Source organism: Balaenoptera physalus (genome assembly GCF_965194825.1).
Source record: "Balaenoptera physalus genome assembly, chromosome: 15".
In the NCBI taxonomy this organism is placed as follows: domain Eukaryota; kingdom Metazoa; phylum Chordata; class Mammalia; order Artiodactyla; family Balaenopteridae; genus Balaenoptera; species Balaenoptera physalus.
The window spans coordinates 38,379,557-38,400,839 of record NC_138894.1 but is presented as its reverse complement, the minus strand read 5'-3'; the positions used below and the strand labels follow the sequence as shown (position 1 = coordinate 38,400,839).

Below are 21,283 nucleotides of genomic sequence, written 5' to 3'. Positions count from 1 at the left end.
TCAGCTGAATATAAACTATTATATATGAAGGTGTTTGTCAGCTTTTGCCTTATAACCTTTGCCAAGTCTTTTTTTAAGCTGCAAGGGCTAGAAAACAATATTTACCCACTAGTAATTATTTTTACTTGGCTATCAGTAAAGAAGAGGTCCTTAAGAGAAAATGTTCTAGAGTTCCATGCTAAATTTTTAAAGAGAGATATGAGTGTACCTTTCCTTTTTTTTTTTTTTTCTTAAATAAATTTGGCTTGAAACTTAGCAAGGTAGGCAAAATTAAATGAATGTTGTAGTCATTATTAGCTTTTTAACCAAGTGTTTAGCAGCCAACATTTTATCGCATTTCAGGTCTTTAAATAGGATTTATTGCCATCATTAATGAGCAGATTTCAACATCAAATGCAAAATTAGGGTTACCAAGAGTCACGTGGCTATCTAAATTTAAGTTAATTAAAATTAAATAAAATTTATTAAAATTTACTTCCTCAGTCACACTAGACCCATTGTAAGTGCTTAGTTAACCACATGTAACTAGTGTCTACTGTATTGGACAGTGCAGATATAGAATATTTCCATCATTGCAGAAAGTTCTGTCCAACAAAGGTGATCTAGAATATTGGACTGTTAACGCTGAAACTATGTCAGGAGTTATATTCCCTTAAAGATGAACCCATGTAAAGAATAGAAAGGATAATAGAGCCAGGGGTGCAAATGGTAGATAACTTGTCAATCACCTAGAATGATGTGTTGAATCATAATTTCAAGCAATGTGGACCTAAATCACTTGACTACATTAAAAAACAAAAGTCATAGTACAGTTTCACCCCAACCACAGAGTTTGCAGTTCTTCCCAAACACGGTACAGGGATACAAAAGCAAAAAAACCTCAAACATCATCAATCACTGTTAACTAGTGGTCAGACTGCATCTAATTAGGGGGGAAATTACTGACTCAACAACATGCATCCATTTGTAATGATAAAGTAGGACTGTTTTGTAAAGGCTGGTGATTTTACATAAAATAGGACTAGAAGAGGTAAAACAAAGTTTAACCAAGGCTAAAAATAGTACATTTGCCGGAATCACAGATGGTTAATGTTGATTCTTATGTAAAGTACATACATTGCAGCTTGCCTTTACTGAAAAATTGCTGTCTGGTTGGGGAGGGAACTTACAAGCAAGTGTGATCACAAGTGTTGACAGTACCCCAGCCCTACTCCACTCAAAACCCATTAAAATGGCCATTAGAATGAGAGAAACTCAGGTATTGAAAACAGGATTTTTCTTCCAGATACAGTGCTGGATAATCTGCATTCTGAGAAGGCAACTTGATCAGTAAATAAGGAAGCCCTAGCAGAATACAGTTTCTATCCCACATCTTAAAGGGGGAGGAGCCACTTAGAGATATACCACTTCTTTTCCTGCCTATGGTTAATCTCAGGGCTGTCCCTTTAGGAAACTTACTCCTTTGGTTTTTTTCTTTCTCTTCTGTACTTTACTTTTTTTTCCTCTATACTCACACCAATATTTTAAACATGCTTAAGTTTCTCCCATCTTTGAAAAACCTTCTACATTTACCTCCACCCACTGCCATATTTTGGCCTGCATAAGCCAAACTTCTCAAGAGAGTTATGCAGGGAATTCCCTGGTGGTCCAGTGGTTAAGACTCTGCACTTTCACTGCCTTTCACTGCCATGGACCTGGGTTCGATCCCTTGTGGCAGAACCAAGATCCCACAAGTCGTGTGGGGCAGCCAAAAAAAAAAGGTTATGCAAGTTCTCTCTCTACTGCAAAAGCCATTCACAACCCAACTCCACTAAAACTGAGTCAGCAAAGACTTTGTTGCTAAATCCTTTAGGTTAGATGTGGGTTGGTTTTTTTTTTCATTCCTTTTAACATTTAAAATTAACCGCTTTGTTTTCCTTAAAAACAGCAGCCTTCTCTTAAAACTTCTCTGACCTCACACTCAATGGGTTTTCCTTCTCTTTCTCTGGCTCCCCCTTAGTCTCCTTTTGGGGTTCTTCCTCTAGCTGTCTCCAAGCCCTTTTCTCTCAGCCTCCCCAGGGTGGTTTCATGCACTCTCATGGCTGCAAATGAACATCTATGTTCTGACGATTCCTTTTTTTGGAATCAAAAAATCAGCCTAGATCTCTTTTCCAAGCTCCAGATGCACATCTAGTTGGCATCTCCTTTTGGGTGTTCAGAATGGCACTTCAGATTAGTATGTCCAAGATCTGAACATATGGTCTTTACCCAAAACTTAACATTATGTGCCTTAGCAAATGATGCTAGCATCTACCCAGTTTCACAAACCAGAAACCTGGATGTCATTGTTGAATCTTATAATTCTCTCATTCTCTGCATCCAAAAATCAAGTTTTTCCAGTTTTATCAATTACTTCTCAAATTCAGCCACTTTTCACCTTACCTACTGATACCACTCTAGTACAGGCCACTGGAGTTTCCAATCTAGATTATTGTACCATCCTCCCTAGGTGTTCTCCCCCTGTAGTCAAGTCTCCAGTTACCCAAAGTGTTCTCTGAATAAACTCAAATGTGATTCCCTCCGGTCCTCAAAGCCCTTCAAAGGCTATTGCTTTTGCCTCAGGATAACTCTACCATAGCTTACAAGGCTTCTAGTCTTGTCTTTACATTTCACTCCTTGCTGCCTAGAACATTTCTTTAGTTCTCTACTTTTAGCCTGTCTGCTCCCTTGCCTCTTGCCCTGGCATATGCAGTCTCCTCTGCCCAGACAATCTCTTCCACCTGTCCACACCACAAAAGTCACCCCATTTGACCTGGTTAATTTCTACTCATCCCTAAGGTCTCGTTTGGACATCATTTCCTCCTGGAAACTTTTCTTGAGAAGCTTTCCCCTCAAACCAGTTAGGTAGCCACTTTATGTGCATTCATAATATCTTGTTCTGCCCCTCTCAATGCATCTTGACACTACTTGTTTGTATCCCTCACTGGACTGCAAGCTACTCAAGAGCAGAGTTGTTTTATTCATTGATTAATTCTCTGGCACATAGGTGTGCAATAAACATTTGTGTGAATAATTGTATTAATCATGCCATTTTTATTTCTTTCATTTTCTGCTGTTTTGACATCTGGGGCCTTGCTGAGACTGCCCTTCCCAGGGCTAGCTAATTTCTAGAGATAGCAAAAGACTCCCCTTCTGAGTGTGCCTTTCATATGCAAACCAGCCAGGGGAAAAAGCCCGTACTTTCCTACCACCTCCTTTATCAAGCTCACAAGCCAAGGCATTTTTCCTCTGCTATAATGACCCCAGGGCCAGGTAACAGCTCTGGACAGCCCCTAAATCCCAAGGCCCGCTGCAATTATTCAAACTAGTCAGTGCTAAACCTACTTAGCCTGCTTCCCAGCCTCTGCTATTCCCTCCCACAAAACTCAGTAAAAGCTCTCAACCATGCTTTCTTTCCCCTTTACCCCTCTGCCTCCTGACCCACCCTAGTTCTTCCCCGGGTGGACTTAAAACTATTTGCGTATGCTATGTTTACAATTGGTTTGGTATGAAATATTTTATGCATGTGGACAAGACAGTCGGAAAGAAAAACGGGGGGTGGAGGAATGAGAACTGTGTTAGGGTGGTTTATATATGGCTTTTTCCAGACTTTTCTATAATAACATCAGGCAACACATTTTAACGCCCACCGTGGACAAAGAAGATGGGGAAGCCACCTCGAAACGGGGGTTGAAAGAGCAGACAGGACAACTCTGCTCTCAACGAAAACTCAGAGCTCGGAAGAGGCGGCATCGGGCCGCGGCCGCGTGATTCTGCGCAAGCGCAGCACCGCCCGCCTTCCTTAGAAGCCGGAACTCTGGCGACTCGTTTCGACGCTTCCCAGGCTGCAGGGAAAGCTCAGTTCCCCGCCCTCCCGGAAGTTGTTGCACAGTCGTTTCCGGGGTGGTGCGAGGTTGGGGAGGACTCCGAATGGGTCGCAGCCGCAGCCGGTCCCCGCGGAGGGGTGAGTCCAGAAGCAGTTCTGAGGGTCTGGAGCTCTGTCGAAGACCCGTCCCCCCTTTTGTTCCCAGTCCAAGGGCCGCGGAGAGGGGGGACCTTTTCACAGGAGGAGAAGAGAGGGGGTGGATGGGGAACGAAGACCTGGGCCCTACACGCTTCAGCCCTCGGATTTGAAGGCAGTTTTTTTTCCCAAGTTGGGGTTTCGCCGACTCTTTGTCATCCTCATACAGTAACTTTTGTTGTTCGTGTGGCTGGGGAATGTAGAGTCAGGCCACGGTTCCCTTAATTTCTGGGTTACCGATTGCAAGTCATTCAGCCTTCCTGCGTCCGAATTCCAGTAATTAGACATTGAGGGTAATATTGCTTACCTTTAAAAACTGAAGTGAGAATTGATGCCACACTGCGTAACACTCAGCATGTGATACCGCCAGGTTCTTAAATGCTCAGGGTTTCCGTCCCAGTTTATAGTAGGGAAATCGATGGTTAGGAGTTTGCGTGCAGGGAGCTTACCTCGTAATGTCTTCTGGCCCCAGCCCCATGAAGGGGGTAGTGAGAGGTAGACAAGCCAGGACTTGGATCGGGAGATGTCACGTAGTCCCTCGATTCTGCCCCCTCGTTAGTTCTTATCACCTTCAGCTAATCAGGGTTGATCTTAAAAGTTAAATGAGCCCTCGAGCCACATTGGGCTATTGAGCACTTAACATGTTCTCAATCCGAATTGAGAACTGCTGTTTAAGTGTCGAATACACACCGGATTTCCTTGATTTAATGCGGAAAAAAGAAAGAATAAAGTGTCCATTTTTTTATAATGAGCACATGTTGAAATGCTAATAGTTTGGATATATTGGGTTAAATCTATACTGTTAAAATTAATTTCATGCGTCTTTTTTACTTTTTTAATGTGACATCTAGAAATGGCACGCGTTATATTACTATTGGTCGGCGCAGCATCCAGTAGATGCTGGAGGTAATTTTCGGCTCTACAATTTTGTGTTTATATTAGAGCGTAGGCGGTCCCGGTCCACCTCCCGAGAGAGAGAACGCAGGCGCCGAGAAAGGTCCCGGTCCCGAGAGCGAGATCGGAGAAGAAGCCGCTCTCGATCCCCGCACAGAAGACGTTCCAGGTAAGTGCAGAAAATAACCAGAAGTTTTACCACAGCTTCGTAGTCGCTGCGCTTGACTCTGTTGTTATCACTTACAAAGGGACTTATAATTTCATGAAATGAGGGGAACTTTATCCCACTTTATTCTAAACCTAACATTCCCACTGATAAAATGGGGTTGATAACATTCCACATAGTAGAGTTGCCATGAGGAGTAAATGAGAAATAATACATGAAAAGCACTTAGCTTAGCAAGAGTAAGAAATAAGTGTTTTGTATTTTTGTCTTTTTTTTTTATTAACTTTTGGTGATAATAATTTATTCAAGTATATAATCAAGAATGCGAGATCTTGGAAGAATGTTAGAAGTAGACTCTGATTTTTTTTTTTTTTTTTTTTAGTAAATTTATATATTAATTTATTTATTTTTGGCCGTGTTTGGTCTTTGTTGCTGCATGCAGGCTTCTTATTGTGATGGCTTCTCTTGTTGCGGAGCCCCGGCTCTAGGCACGCAGGCGTCAGTAGTTGTGGCTCACGGCCTCTAGAGTGCAGGCTCAGTAGTTGTGGCGCACGGGCTCAGTTGCTCCATGGCACGTGGGATCTTCCTGGCCCAGGGATCGATCCCGTGTCCCCTGCATTGGCAGGCGGATTCTTAACCACTGCGCCGCCAGGGCAGTCCTTGGACTCTGATTCTTAATAAGCATCAGACACATTTGTTTGTTTCGTTGCTTTTTTCTGCCTTACAGAAAAATTTTTTGCCCTAGCTATACTGAGTGTAACTGATGATTAAACAATAAATAATTTTTTGCTAACAGTCAGGGCCTAAGGCAGAACCTTCTTCCTCATTCTGCTTTGGAGAACAAATTCCTGGTGCTTTCCTGGCTTTTCTGGCTTTTGTTCAGCCTTTACCTTGCAGGCACTTATGTATATCTGTGCTCATCAACACAAGTTGCCAGGGTATGTCTCTGTTTCTGACATCTTAACTTATTAAATTTTAGGTCCCCAAGACGACATAGATCCACATCTCCTTCCCCTTCTCGACTAAAAGAAAGAAGAGATGAGGAGAAGAAAGAAACAAAAGAAACAAAGAGCAAAGAACGTCAGATAACTGGTAATGTTATTAGATAAATAACTGTAGGAAAAGTACAGCCATGTTTAGATAACTTCAGTTATGACAAAATTGTAAAAGTATAATTTTTGAACATTTAACTATTAAGTTTTTTATAGTGTTCATTGCATGTAGTTTTGAGATGTTGTTTTAATTGTACCTTAGTTGCTGGTTATCTGGTGCTCTAGATACAAGAAGGACAGTTAAAAACAAGAGAATATTATATTTTGGAAATATCGTCAAAACTAGTGTTCTGTCTGATATTAAAGGTGGTCCTTCCTAAAGGCTCCAAGCATGTCCTTTTTTAAATATTTATTTATTTATTTTTGGCTGCGTTGGGTCTTCACTGCCGAGTGTGGGCCACCCTTCATTGCAGTGTGTGGGCTTCTCATTGCAGTGGCCTCTCTTGTTGCGGAGCACAGGCTCCAGGCACATGGGCTTCAGTAGTTGTGGCTCGCGGGCTCTAGAGCACCGGCTCAGCAGTTGTGGTGCACAGGCTTAGTTGCTCCGCGGCATGTGGGATCCTCCTGGACCAGGGATCGAACCTGTGTCCCCTGCACTGGCAGGCAGATTCCTATCCCCTGTGCCACCAGGGAAGCCCCCAAGCATGTACTTTTAAGCAGTCTCTTACGATGGAGGATGGAGAGCGCAGTCCTTCCTTGCCCCTTAAGTTATATGCTATCCAAATTGAGGAGTTTCTTTCATTAGACTCAAGTCTTTAGCTAATTGTTTACTATATTCTCTGCTGGTAAGCCACCTCTCTTTTTTTTTTTTAATTTATTTTATTTATTTATGTATGGCTGTGTTGGGTCCTCGTCTCTGTGTGAGGGCTTTCTCTAGTTGTGGCAAGCGGGGGCCACTCTTCATCGCAGTGTGCGGGCCGCGGCTTCACTTGTTGCGGAGCACAGGCTCCAGACGCGCAGGCTCAGTAACTGTGGCTCACGGGCCCAGCTGCTCTGCGGCATGTGGGATCCTCCCAGACCAGGGCTTGAACCCGTGTCCCCTGCACTGGCAGGCAGACTCTCAACCACTGCGCCACCAGGGAAGCCCCACCTCTCTTTTTATATGTATAGAATGATACAGAGTTTAAAATTTTATCACTAATTTTTGTAGAGGAAGACTTGGAGGGCAAAACAGAGGAAGAAATAGAAATGATGAAGTTAATGGGATTTGCCTCCTTTGACTCCACAAAAGTAAGTAAAACATGTAGCCAGTTAAGTATTCTTATTTGAATTGATCTGTCCCATTTTTCCATATTCTTTTACTATCACTTGTAATTTCTTCCACTGATACAAGTTTTTTGTTAGAAGACAGGAACTATCTGTGTGAAGGGATTTGAAAGCAAAGAGAAGGAAGTGGTGAGCTGCCATTGGAATTCAGGGAGTATTTGCCTGGGATATTTGAGTTAGATCTTAAAGGGCCAGTAGAGGTGATCAGACAAAGAAGAGGAGGAAGATCATTTGAAGCAGAGGGAAAAGCTCATGACAATGCCATGTAGGCATTAAAGAGCATAGAGTATTGTGGGAATTTCAAATTCAGTGACTAGTGAAAGCATGCTGGTGGGCTGGTGGCTACGAATGAGGCTAGAAATAGAGGTGGGAGGCAAATCGCAGAAGGCTTGTGATATCCTTAGCCATGCTGAGGAACTTAGAGTTGATTCTTCAGGTGATGAGAGGAAGCAGTGGTTTTTAAGCAAGGGAGTAACAGATTATATGTGTGTTTTAGAATGATGGCCTGGGGCTTCATGGAGGACAAATGGGAGGCTGAGAGAACTGCCGTTGTGCAGTGAAAGATGATGAAGGCCTGAACTGAGAAGAGGGGCTGGAATATTGAGAACCATTCAGGAACCAGAGTTAGTGGTGGTGGGATGGAGGTGAGTAGTCAGTGATGACTCTGAAGTGTCAGGCTGATAGGGTTAACCAAAGAAAGGATTATAGGAAGGGGAAATGCTGTGAAACAGAACGAAGCGCAGCTGCCAGATAAAGATGGCATTGCGTAGTTGCATGCATATCTCATAGCTCAGAAGAGGGGTTGACAGGAGTTTGAATGCTCTCTAGCCCTGATCATAATACTGGAGAGAATAAGGAAGTAGGGGAGGCAAAAGCGGGAGGGATTGTGGAGAGGGAGATGAAGAGAGGGAGGTGGGAGAGAGATAGGGAAGTACGGCAAAGGGGAGATGGAGAGAGGAAATTGAATGAAGAGAGAAGGGAGGATAGAGAGAGGAAACTAGTAAGGATAGGCAGGGAGAGTGTGTGTGGAGAGAGAGAAAATACATTTTTAAAACTTTCTTTTATAGAATTTTAAGTCCTTTTAATTTTGCAAATTGAAGTTGGAATTTTTGAGGAGAGTTGTCAAAAATAATCCACTTCCCCTAATCTTGTGTTCCATTGAGTTGTGAATGGAGTGGGGTAATCTCAGGTGCTATAAGAGTTTCCTTCTAACTGATGTGATTATGTGGGGTTCCCATGTATTTTTTTAAATGATAGTGTATGACATAAGAGGAGTACCAGAGGCATGACTGTTTTGAGGTGAGAAAATTAAGAATGCACTCTTGTTCTCACAAATGGTTATGTGAACCCCATTTTAGAATTTAATGCAGTTTATGTCTCAGGTTTTTTTCTTGAATATACCAAACCCTTATTTGTTATTCAAAAGAGCATTTTATAAGTGAACTGGTTTATTAATACATATATTGGGTGAATAAAAATATCTCCAAAATGAGACAACTAAATTTTATTGTTTTTAGAATAGTGAAGGACCTTCACTGTTAGAATTCTTTTCTTTTGATTTTACTGTTGCCGGACGTTATGTTTGAAATTCCTGAGAATCAGATGTAAAGATGGAGCCACTACTTTTAAATGTAGTCTTTTAAATGTTTGTGTATAAAGGAGAAATTAGGTGAGAATTTATAGATCCCATAAAAATTATGGAGTACCACAAGAACAAACGATGTCAGTTGTTTTTTTAATGACATCTACAAGGATGTTAATTTAATTCGTATGCAGTTGGCTTCATGACTATCAGTTACAAAGTCTCTCAGCTCATTTGTATTTTTCAGTAATGTGTATCTTGTGATATTTCATCATTAATCTATGGTGGAACCTCTTCATATGCCAATGTAGTCACTTATTTTCCCTTCCATTTTAGCATTCTAGAAAGTTTCAAAGTTTGGTTATGCTTATTAATGGATAAATTTCTATTCCAGCATGTAAATGAGAAGAGGGCTAATAATATACAACTGTGCAAATAGTTTTCAAAAATCAGAAAGCCTTTAGTAATTGAACTTAGTAAAAAGGTTAATAACATCATTTACTTTTTTTCCAAGTCATGCCTACCTCCTGTTCTTGGGAGGTTAAAATAATACACCTTCAGTAATTTACTCAGTATTCCCCCAGCCCCCAAAATGCAGTGAAAACAGGAATAGAAAAGGAAGACCAAATATACTTGTTTTAGCTCAACTTCAAATATATACCTCACCTGCGCATACCAGTGGATAAGAATCCTTTTTTTTGGCCTAACACAGATATCTAATAAGTATGCTAAACCGGGTACACGCCCGTGAGTAATAATAGGGGAGGGAGGTTATGTGTGTGTGCCTGCACATGCACTCATGGTGGCATTAACTGGCAGTGTTCATACATTTAACAGTCATTTTCTGAGTACCTGCAAGTGCAGTAGCCTAGGATGTGACAGTTGCAAAGGTCACTCACACCCATATCCCTCCATCAAGCTCCATATGAGCTTGCAGTCTGATGGGAAATAACATCATGTATATGATGTTATACATCATGATAATGCAGAGTAGAAAATGCAGGGTATTGTGATGAAAGCACAGTTAACATTCTATGGGAGTTAGAGAAGAGGGTGCTTGCTGGCAGCTGGATCATTTGAATTGGGCCTTGAAGGATGCATAAGAACCTGATGGTTGAAGATTGGATGGGGGTTGGGAAGGCAATTCAGGCATGAGGAACAGAAAGTGGAACAGGTTGAATCAAAAGACCCATAAAGGAATTACTGAAAAAAAAAAAAGTCCGAGATACAAGTGATACAACATTAGCATCTGTTATTCTGATTGTTGATTTAAAAATCAAAATTTCAAGGCCTATGTAAGGAATGGGATTTAGATAGGAATGGTGACTGATTTGAGAATGCCATCAGTTAAGGTCATAAGTTAAATTTTTGTGAGTGGATTTTTCTAGAGAAAATATCCATAACTTGTATTTGGTTTTTAAGAATTCTTTGACCAGAAAAGGTGAGGCTCTGCTACCCAATTTCCCTGTATGTCTTGCACATAATACATATACCATGAGTGTTTGTTGGTTTGAATATTGGTTTATTTGCTTATGTGTGACTATAAAAAATGTGAACAGAGTTATAATGCTTGGGAGATCATGGGATATCATCAGGATCTGAAAATTCTTTCACTCATTGGACTACCTCATGCTTAAATGAATCTTGCCATTAAAGAGGGTCTGTGGGATGCAGCTCTTTGATCAAGGCGTATAATATGTTCTTTCTCTGGTGTGTTGTTTGCTCGTTTGTTTGTGTGTGTGTTTTGTTTTTTGGTTTTTGTTTCTTGCTTTTCTCCAGGGGAAAAAGGTGGATGGCTCTGTAAATGCCTATGCCATAAATGTGTCTCAGAAGAGGAAGTATAGGTATGCATAGCTGCCATTATTATGTTTGAACTAATATAAATTATATGCTTGGGAAAGAATTTTTTATGGGATAATGATGTTTGTAGGAAATGTAGCAGTTTTCCAAACAGTCCCTTACTTTAATAGTTTCCATATTGTCCCTTGTTTTAATCTTCCTTGTTTGTATTCTTGTATGTTAAAATAGTTTCACATTTACATGTGAACTAGTAACTATTATAAAGAAGGGTAGTTGGCTTAAATATTTTAGGGCTCTAAGTAGTTCTTTCTTCAAAATAACATAGTCTCAAGTCTTTAGGCTTTAATTTCATTATAATTATAGGTTTTAAAATAGATTCCTCCTGAATTATTTACCTAAATTGATTGTATAAGGATTTCAACTGTAAATATCCTTCTGTTAAATGTAGGTATATTTTATTAATACCACAGAACAAACCAATCCATACTTGAAATCTCACTGAATGAATGGAAAAGTCAAGACATCTTCAAACATTGCCTTTCTCTCTACATTTATCACTGATAAAAGACTAATATTCCAATTAATTTAGAATATGAATAGTGTGATTTGAGACTGCTGTGAGTTAAAGTACCAGAATCATCAACAGTCCATTGTAAAATTACCTTCAATTAAGGTCTTATGGGGAGAACTAGTACAGTGTGAAATCAGATATGCTTGATGGGTATGTATTTTGAAACTCTTCTCTATTTCCTTAAACTAGCTAGGTGTTTAGTGTTACTTAAAATAACTATGGATTTTCAGTTGATTTTTTTAAAGTCTGTAGAATCTTCCCAAATAATATTGAAAGTATATTTCTGTACCTCTATTTGGATTTTAACTTTGAATACTTCTTGCCCCAGACTTTGCCATTTTAAAAATGGTTTATAGGTTTAATTTCTGAAGCAAGTGATTACTTCTTTTATAAGACGAATCCAGAATTTTTTTTAATAACAATAAATTTTCTCATCATAGGCAGTACATGAATCGAAAAGGTGGATTCAACAGACCTTTGGATTTTATTGCATGAGAACTGAAATATTGAAGAATGATTTTTTTCCCCTCATCTTGATCAGAACAGTGGATTTTGTATTTTGTATTTAATATGCATCAAAAATAGGATCACAGCCCCTCCTCCTTGTAAAGTAAGAAAGTTTTATTTATGATGTGTGTAGTTCACTTACCCTGCCTCAAAAAAAGGTTAAATATTACATTTTTTTCCTTTAGGAAATTTCATTTGGGGCAATCATCAACCCCATTTTTTTGTCCTTATTCCTATGGAAACTGTGTATGTCTTCTTGGATGTTCTTTATGACTTTTTAAAACACATAAGAGTAATTTGGAAGTAAGTTTCTCAAATAAAGCAATACTTCTACCCTTTTGTATTTGATACTTTTATTACTAGGTAAAAGAATCTCCCTACACATTTTCTTTTTTCATACATAGATTTAGATATCATGATTCTTTATAGTTTAAAAATTAGAAGAATGAAAAAGTATAACTGGATTTTTGTATCTTCTGTGTTTTTTGCCCCCCAAATACCATTTTTTCCCCAACAGAAAAGCAATACATGCTTATTATTTTAAAAATTAAAAAAAAAAAAAACTTGGGAGAAATCAGAAAGTAGGGGAAAATAGCCAAAAATCAGCCAATAATCTACCACCAGAATATTAATATTTTGGTATATGTGTTTCCAGGCTCCTATGGGTATGTATTTCTTGCCCCTACCCAAAGAGATCAGAATGTTTATGCTGCTCTCTTTTACTGATCCTCATACTCCCATGTACTGTGAATTTTTTTTGGCTGTGTTGGGTTTTTGTTGCTGCACGTGGGCTATCTCCAGTTGCGGCGAGCTGGGGCTACTCTTTGTTGCAGTGCGCGGGCTTCTTATTGCAGTGGCTTCTCTTGTTGCAGAGCATGGGCTCTAGGCACGCGGGATTCAGTAGTCGTGGCTCACGGGCTCTAGAGCGCAGGCTCAGTAGTTGTGGCGCATGGGCTTGGCTGCTCCGCGGCATGTGGGATCTTCCCAGACCAGGGCTCGAACCCGTGTCCCCTGCATTGGCAGGCAGGTTCTTAACCACTGCGCCACCAGGGAAGCCCATACTGTGAACATTTTTTTAAATGCTCTTATAAATTCTTTGGAAACTTAGCTTTTAGTAGCTACTTGGTTATATTGATACCATAATTTATTAATTAATCCTTTATTGGTGAACATTGCCTTCCCTCCCATGATTTGTTATAATTAAAGCTGTGAGTAGATTATTTAGGGGTTAAAAAAAAACAAAATACAACACCAGGACATCTCCAGCAGTCCAGTGGTTAAGACTCTGCCTTCCAATGCAGGGGGCGCAGGTTGCATCCCTGGTTGGGGAACTAAGATCCCACATGCCCATGCCATGCAGTGCGGCCAAAAAAAAAACCAAACCAAAACAAAACACAACACCTGTGAGTAGTATCCCTGTTACACGTATCTTTCTGTACTTGTTGCCTTATTTCCTCATGTTTCATTCTTGGAGGTGGCATTGCTGGGTGAGATAAAGGGTGCATGTTTTACCCTTTGTGTGCATGTTTCAAGGCTTTTTTTTTTTAATATTTATTTTTATTTTTTGGCTGCATCTGGCCTTAGTTGTGGCACGCAGGATCTTTTGTTGCAGTGCACAGGCTGCTCTCTAGTCGTGGTGCGTGGGCTTCTCTCTAGTTGTGGCTCACCGGCTCCAGAGCATGTGGGCTCTGTGGTTGTGGCACACGGGCTTAGTTGCCCCGTGGCCCTCACCAGTGAAGTATGAGCATTTCCATTTCATATACATGTACCAGTATTGAGTGTATTTTTTTCTTAAGTTTCCACTCTGAAGGTTAAAATAATGGCATTTGGTTTTGTTTAATTTCTAAGGAAGGTGAACATTTTAAGAATGTGTTAGCCATGTATATTTCTTTTGTGTAATACTAATTCCAGACCTTGGCTCCATTTGTCTTTTGACAAGCTTTTCTTTTTCTTATTTGAAGGAAGCTCTTTTTATATTGAAGATAATGACTATTGCCTATTCTGTTTCATATCTCAGTGATATTTGAGGCTTTGTGGCTAGATTTTAAATTTTGTGTTGTATTTTTTTTGAGTAATATAAACACATGGAACACAATTTAGACAGCACAAAGGGTATATAGTGATGAGTTAATTGTGTATCGTTTCAGAGATACTCCATGTATACACAAGCATATAATATATGTATATGTATCTTATTACTCAAATTTAAGCAAACTCTACACACTATTTTGCACCTATTGTTTTTTCATTTACTACTACATCTTAAGATTGTTTCTTATATTGCCCCTTTTTTTTTTAATGGCAGCAATTATAGTTCGTTGTAGGATGGACTATAATTGGATGTTCAAGTTGTTTCTTATCTTTTGGTATTAAAAAAAAAATGATGTGGGGACTTCCCTGGTGGCGCAGTGGTTAAGAATCCGCCTGCCAGTGCAGGGGACACGGGTTCGAGCCCTGGTCCTGGAGGATCCCACATGCTGCGGAACAACTAAGCCCGTGTGCCACAACTACTGCGCCTGTGCTCTAGAGCCCACAAGCCACAACTACTGAGCCTGCATGCCACAGCTACTGAAACCCGTGTGCCTAGAGCCTGTGCTTCACTCCAAGAGAAGCCACCGCAATGAGAAGCCCGTGCACCGCAACAAAGACCCAATGCAGACAAAAATAAACGAATAAATAAATTTATTTTTTTAAAATGATGTAATTACTATTCTTATATGTACATGATTTTACAAGTGTCTAGCTGGATTTTAAATCCATACTGCATCTGAAATGTGACCACCTATTGTAGGTCTCTAAAAGCTTTCCTGGCAAATTAGTTCCCTGTAAAGAAAATAATAGTAGTATGACTGCATTGCATAATACAGTGTACAGAGCACCTTGGTTCATTTAATCCTTTTCAGATAGAGCAGGTACTATTATCTCCATTCCCAGATGAGAAACCTGAGGCTATTCAGACCTAGAGGCAGAAATGATTAATGTTTATACTGCCTTCAGTACTTAAATATTTAAATGTGCTGCATCAGCTGCACAACTTGTAGTACCCATTGCACAAGTGTCACTACCCCGAGCAGGTGGATTATTTTGCTTAGACTTTTTGCCAGGTAAGCTAAATAGAATCCCAAGGACTTTCTGACCACATTTTTGCACATCTAAAGAAATGAGACCCAATTGTTGTCTTACTGGGAAGCTAAAACTTCTGGATGAAATAATATGCCCAAAATCAGATGATGGGTTTTTGGATTGTCATGTTAGTGTGGTTTTAGTAGAGATTTGACTTGAGATCCTCAAGGCAGCATACTTTGTAAAGAAATAATCTGAGAATACCTGGTAGGTCAATAGGTTCACTCTCCGTGAGCTAACACCAAAGAAATGGAACAGGAGGAAATTTTTAAAGATCCAGAGATAAGACACCTCTGATCTTAATAGAAGTCTTGGTTTGACGGAACTTTTATCCATCAGATCATCTGATTCTGTAAGAATAAGAAAAAAGGAGCATCCTTGTCTTCCTCTAACAGGCTACTGCCTCTCAGAAGACATAAGTTTTGCCAAATCTTCTAAGTATCTAAATGCTAAGAGTGTTCCAGAGCCCAATCCATGGACTCTCCAATCTCCCTCTGTTAAGTCATCCATCCACATAGCTTCAAACGTCTTCCGCCATGGCTCTCAAATTTATACTTCTAGCCTGACCATTTTACTGAATTCCAGGCTTGTATATGCACTTGGATTATTAGGCAGCTCAAATTTAAGATGAATTGAATTCTCATTTCCCTCCCCAGTCTTCTTCTCAGAGGCTTCCCCATCTCAGCAAGTGGCCTCTCCATTTACACCTTTGCTCAGAGCAAAATCCTTAGGGGGTCATCCTTGACTCCTCTCTTTCTCCTGTGCCCCACATTTGATTCATTAGAAATCCTTTTGGCTCTAACATCAGAGTATATTTTGAATCCAACCACTATTTTCCCCAGATATATTGTGATATAATTGACACACAATTTTAAGATATTGAAAGTGTATGTTGTGATTTGATGTACACTGAATCTGACTACTTTTCACCATCTATACTAACAGAAGCCATCTCTCTTGCTTGGACTACTACAGTAACCCCCTAATAGGTTTCCTTCCTTCCCTTCTGCCTCAGTTTATTCTCCACCTAGCAGCAGAGTGAACCTTTTAAAATGTACATCTGGTCACATTGCTCCTGGCTCTGGTGGTTTTCTGTCATTTAGAGTGAAGACCAATCCTTACTGTGGTCTACACGTCTGTATAGTTTGGAACCTGGCTTCCTGCAGCCTCACCCTTGCTATTGCACTCAGCCACGCTGCTAGCCTCCTTGCTGTTCCTTGAGAACAGGTATGCATCTACCTGAAGAGTCTTCCAACTTGCTTTTCTTCCCGGAATGTTCCTCCTCCCCCTCCCCCTACCTCTCGGATTTACATGGTTAGTAGATTTGCATGGTTATGTTGTTCAGGTCACTGCTCAAAATAAGTTCATTCCTAACCACCTTGTCCAACATAGTAGCTTCCCCTTCCCTCTCTATCCCTTGACCCTGTTTTACTCTTTTTATTTAGCATTTTAAAACTTGAGATAAAATTCACCCTTTAGAAGTATATCATTTCAGGGAATACCCCGGCAGTCCAGTGATTAGGACTCCGTGCTTCCACTGCAGGGGGCACAGGTTCAGTCCCTGGTCAAGGAACTAAGATCCTGCAAGCTGCGTGTGGCATGGGCAAAAATAAATAAATAAATAAATAAATAAAGTATACCATTTCAGTGGTTTTAGTATATTTACAGAGTTAAGTATTTATTACCACTATCTAATTCTAAAATATTTTTATCATCCCCAAAAGAAACCCCATACTCATTAAAGTCACTCCTCATCCCTCCCCATCCACCTCTACCTTCCACCCCAGAAACCACTAAATGTACCTTCTGTCTCTAAAGGTGTGCCTATTCTGGACGTTTTCATTTAAATGGATATTTCAAATGGATGGAGTCACACAATACGTGACCTTTTGTGTCTAGCACCTATTGTGCTGCTTTTAGATAGCATAATGTTTTCAAGGTTCATTTATGTTGTAGCATATATCAGTACTTCATCCCTTTTTATGGCTTATAATATTCTGTTCTGGGGATATACCACTTTTTTAAAAATTATTTTATTTATTTTGGCTGCGTTGGGTCTTCATTGCTGCGCGCGGGCTTTCCCTAGTTGTGGCGAGCGGGGGCTACTCTTTGTTGTGGTGCGCCGGCTTCTCGTTGCGGTGGCTTCTCTTGTTGCGGAGCATGGGCTCTAGGCGCTCCGGCTCAGTAGTTGTGGCACATGGGCTTAGTTGCTCCGCGGCATATGGGATCTTCCTGGACCAGGGCTCGAACCCGTGTCCCCTACATTGGCGGGCGGATTCTTAACCACTGCGCCACAGGGAAGTCCCCACATTTTTATTTATAAGTCATCAGTTGATGGGTATTTGGGTTGTTCCACTTCTTGGCTATTACAAATAATGCTGCTATGAACATTCATATACAAGTTTTTGTATGAACATATGTTTTCAACTCTCTTGGGTATATAACTAGGAGAGACACTACTGGGTCATACAGTAACTCTATGTTTAACTTTTTGAGGCACTGTCAAAACTGTTTTCCAAAGCAACGGCCTTATTTTACATTCCCACCAGCAATGTATGAGGGTTCCAGTTTCTCCACATGCTCTGCAAAGTTTCCTTTTCCTTATAGCTTATCACAGCCTGACCCACTCTATATTCATCTATTACTGTCTGGTTCTTCCTCTAGACTTTGAACTTTCAGAAGCAGGGCTTCTGTCTTGTTTGCTGCTGTAGCCCCAGCACCACACAGTGCCTGGCACGCAGTAAAGCACTCAATAAGTATCTGTTGAATTCATGAATGTAGTTCAGTAAACTTTTTTCACTTAACCACTCCCCTTGGTGTTTTTTTTTAATTAATTTTTATTGGAGTATTGTTGATTTACAATGTTGTGTTAGTTTCTGCTGTACAGCAAAGTGAATCAGTTATACATATACATATATCCACTCTTTTTTAGATTCTATTCCCATATAGGTCATTACAGAGTACTGAGTAGAGTTCCCTGGGCTATACAGTAGGTTCTTATTAGTTATCTGTTTTATATGTAGTAGTGTGTATATGTCAATCCCCATCTCCCAGTTTATCCCTCCCCCCTTTCCCCCTTGGTAACCATAAGTTAGTTTTCTACATCTGTGACTCTATTTCTGTTTTATAAATAGGTTCATTTGATTCCACACATAAGCGATACCATATGATATTTGTCTTTCTCTGTCTGACTTACTTCACTCCACTTCCCTTGGTTTCTAAGTTAACCTTTAGTTACCCAACTCATAAATGAACACATTTTTCCTATAAAAATTTTAAAACATTGACAGCTAAGTCTGTTTTGCACAGCCCTGGTTCACTGTGAATCCTTTGTGGTGTTTCCTTCCAGATCTTATGCATGTATGTATGTAACAGAGTTAGTGTTGGAAATGAGGAAAATACACAGTTCGGCCTCTTTTTTTTTAACACAAATAATATGCTTTAGGGATCATTTTACAACTTATTTACTCAGCACTGCCTTGGGGATGTTTCCATGCCAACATATGTACCTCTACCTTTTTTTAACTGCTACATAGTGTTCAGTGTAATGTATGTACCCCTGTCTAGCCATTGCTCTATTTTTAAAGTAGCAAATATTTGTGGAATAACTAACTTTTGCAAAGCAGTGTTTTTAAAGGTTTTTAAATTTTAATTTTGTGATATTGGGTATCATGATATTGGAGTGTCCAAAGTAGCCACAAAGAAAGGGACTGATATTAAAGCAGAAAATTACAGTTCTGATTTTTACACTTAGAAGAATAAAATCAATTCCTCAAAAACTTATAAAACAGAATTCATTTTAATGTCATAGTGGTTAACTATGTCAAACTCAGTTATAAATAGTGTTTTTTAATTCAGCAGTTTTGCAAGTTTTTAGACAGTTAAGGATTATAATACCAACAGTTGTCTTCCCTGCCACGCTGAGGTACTCACTGAAAGGCACCTCTCTGGCAGAGCTCCCGTTGCATTTAATGAACCTTCCCCTCAGCACCGGCGTTTACATACTGTCCTATACCCACCTGGAGTATAAACCCCTCAGAGGAAGGAAACTGGGGCTTTCTAAAATATGTAGTAAAGATTATCTGACAAGTATAATCTTTTGTGGTTCCCATTTTCAATATTTTCTTTTACTCCCCAGTTCTATTAGTTTAGCTTGATGCCTGATCAAAGATATAAACCATTGTCAGCCTATGTTTATCTTATTACAGATAGCTTTTTATTAAAAATTCTGGTCATAAAATTCAGGTTCAAACATTCTGGAATTTTGAATTCTTATTTTGGGGGTTGTGCCTATCAATCTGTCAGTGCTTATGCAATGCCTTTGAAGTGCTAGATGCTGGGAGTCACCGCTTCTACTTTGTTTTAGGATTACATTTCTTTTTTCAAAATCTGTACTTTCAGATTATCTTATTTAACTGGTCATTGTAATGTATTTGTGTAAAATAATTTCCAGAAAAACAAGAAAAAACCTTTTGTTTTATACTTACTGCTTGATGTCCAGTAGATGGCACCAAATGCCCTTTGGAGTTCTTCATGATACTAATTCCTGGTTGGTATTGCTGGCTTACTGATCATGTCTTCCACCACTGCCAAGGAACAGAAAGGGGTCCATTCTTTAGTCTAATTCTCTGATTGTTATATAACTTAGTATTTTTGTTTGGAGTTTAAGATAGACCTGTTGGTGTTTAAATGGTTCCTTGCTATATCTCAGATTTCAAACTTTTTTCCTTTTTAAATTTTTTATAAGTGTGATTTTCAATCAGGGCAATTCTAGGGGAAGGATCATGACTTTGAAATAAGACTGGGTTTAAAAAAAAAGAGTTGAGGGTAAGGGAAAGAATAAAGAGATTCTGAGTGTTCGTAATAAAATCAAAGAGAAAATATAGTAGTATACAAAATCCAAAATTAAGGTAATAAAATCAAAGAGAAAATATAGTAGTATACAAAATCCAAAATTAAGGTAATAAAATCAAAGAGAAAATATAGTAGTATACAAAATCCAAAATTAAGGTAATGAAATCAAAGTGTTTTTACTGTCAGTTTGGGCACTTTAGAATTGTATTCATTTCACTATGATTTTCAAATTTGTTTTACAGATAACTTGCAGTTAAAACATACTCTTTAAAACTTATATCCCCATTCTTCTAGCTTTTTTGTGCTTTCTTGAAAACCTTTATCTTCAGTGGTAAAGGTGAATATTTATTAGTTTTCATAAAGAATCGCCTTTTAGATCCAATTAACCATTAAAACCAGAAAATATGTGTTCTGTATGTCAGGCCTGGTTTACTGCATTTATTCTACGTATTAATTCTGTTGAGTTTATTTCATTTTAATGGATTTGTCAACCATTAAAAAGGACACATTTTAAAACTTACCATCGTAATGTTTTTCTTTCTTTTTCCCCAGTGTTTGAGTGTCAGTGTTTGTGACTCATATGGAAATCCGTCTCTTAGTTGTCATGTTTTTAGAACAGCTACCAACTGGAGCATTGACACCATGGGCTCTGAGTGAAACAGATCTAGGTTCAGTTTCCATTTCTGGCTGAATGGATGTCTAGGAAAGTCATTTAGCTTCTTGGGCATCAGTTTCCTCATGTGCAAAATGTAGATAATTAACCTATCTAATGGGGTTATATTGAGGATTAGCAATAATGTAGGTAAGTTACCTGACAGGCTATTGTTTTCACATATTGGCAACAATAAACTTTTCTAAAAAGCTTTGTTAAATATGTTCATGCTTTACTCATTTCTATATTCAGGATTCTCAATTTACCAAGAGTTTTATTTCCGTTTCTTAAAATGGAGATGTCAGTATATTAACAGTGTAACTTGGGTCTTGCGATAGCTTAGGGAACCATTCCTAAATGAAGTTTTTAGTTCTGTCTATGTACATTTATATTGGTACCACACAAACACCATTCATAGCCGTCTTGAAAAGGAAGGATTCTTTTTGAGTGTTCTCCTCTAGAATTAAAAGGGAAGGAAAGACGCCGAAAGAGATTTATGTCAAAGAATCTCAGAATTCAACGCCAATCTGTAGGTACAGGAAGTTTCTGAGCTTTTAAAACCCAGTCGCATGAGGGAGTAATTAGCCAGCACTTGGGGCGGGGGTAGTGCCTTTGGAGAGCTCAGCGCTGTATACAGCCTCCCTGTTCCAGCGCTTTCTGAGGAGAGAAAAAAAACGCTGGGCGGCGAACACTGGACAGGAGACAGGCTTTTCCCCGAGCCCCTCAGCCACGTGGCGCTCGCCGGAGCCCCAGGCCCACCGCCCTACCGTCGGGCTG

The 21,283-nt window shown here is 39.5% G+C and overlaps 1 protein-coding gene and 1 long non-coding RNA gene across 4 annotated transcripts; both read left to right on the top strand.

Annotated features, from left to right (window-relative positions):
• Window positions 1–3,823: 3,823 nt before the first annotated feature.
• SNRNP27 (small nuclear ribonucleoprotein U4/U6.U5 subunit 27) lies at window positions 3,824–20,742 on the top strand. 3 transcript variants are annotated; one of them, XM_082426118.1, is made up of 6 exons: window positions 3,824–3,982; window positions 4,982–5,102; window positions 6,079–6,191; window positions 7,302–7,381; window positions 10,779–10,843; window positions 11,811–12,210. In XM_082426118.1, exons 1-6 carry the CDS (start codon window positions 3,949–3,951, stop codon window positions 11,863–11,865), a joined length of 468 nt encoding a protein of 155 aa, XP_082282244.1. In that variant the 5' UTR covers window positions 3,824–3,948; the 3' UTR covers window positions 11,866–12,210. The 3 variants fall into 3 exon arrangements, with proteins under 3 accessions (XP_082282244.1, XP_082282243.1, XP_082282245.1); XM_082426117.1 differs by lacking the exon at window positions 11,811–12,210 and adding an exon at window positions 11,270–11,791; XM_082426119.1 differs by lacking the exons at window positions 10,779–10,843; window positions 11,811–12,210 and adding an exon at window positions 20,407–20,742.
• Window positions 19,580–20,372, top strand: LOC309643408. Its single transcript, XR_014253722.1, has 2 exons — window positions 19,580–19,910; window positions 20,011–20,372. It is a non-coding gene; the product is annotated as an uncharacterized lncRNA (long non-coding RNA).
• Window positions 20,743–21,283: the final 541 nt, after the last annotated feature.

Bases quoted from the DNA above. Each gene is read 5' to 3' on its own strand.
- SNRNP27 (XM_082426117.1), top strand. From the start codon at position 3,949: ATGGGTCGCAGCCGCAGCCGGTCCCCGCGGAGGG. The intron at 6,192-7,301 runs GTAATGTTATTA...TAATTTTTGTAG, and splicing joins CAAAGAACGTCAGATAACTG to AGGAAGACTTGGAGGGCAAA. The intron at 10,844-11,269 runs GTATGCATAGCT...TTAATACCACAG, and splicing joins TCTCAGAAGAGGAAGTATAG to AACAAACCAATCCATACTTG.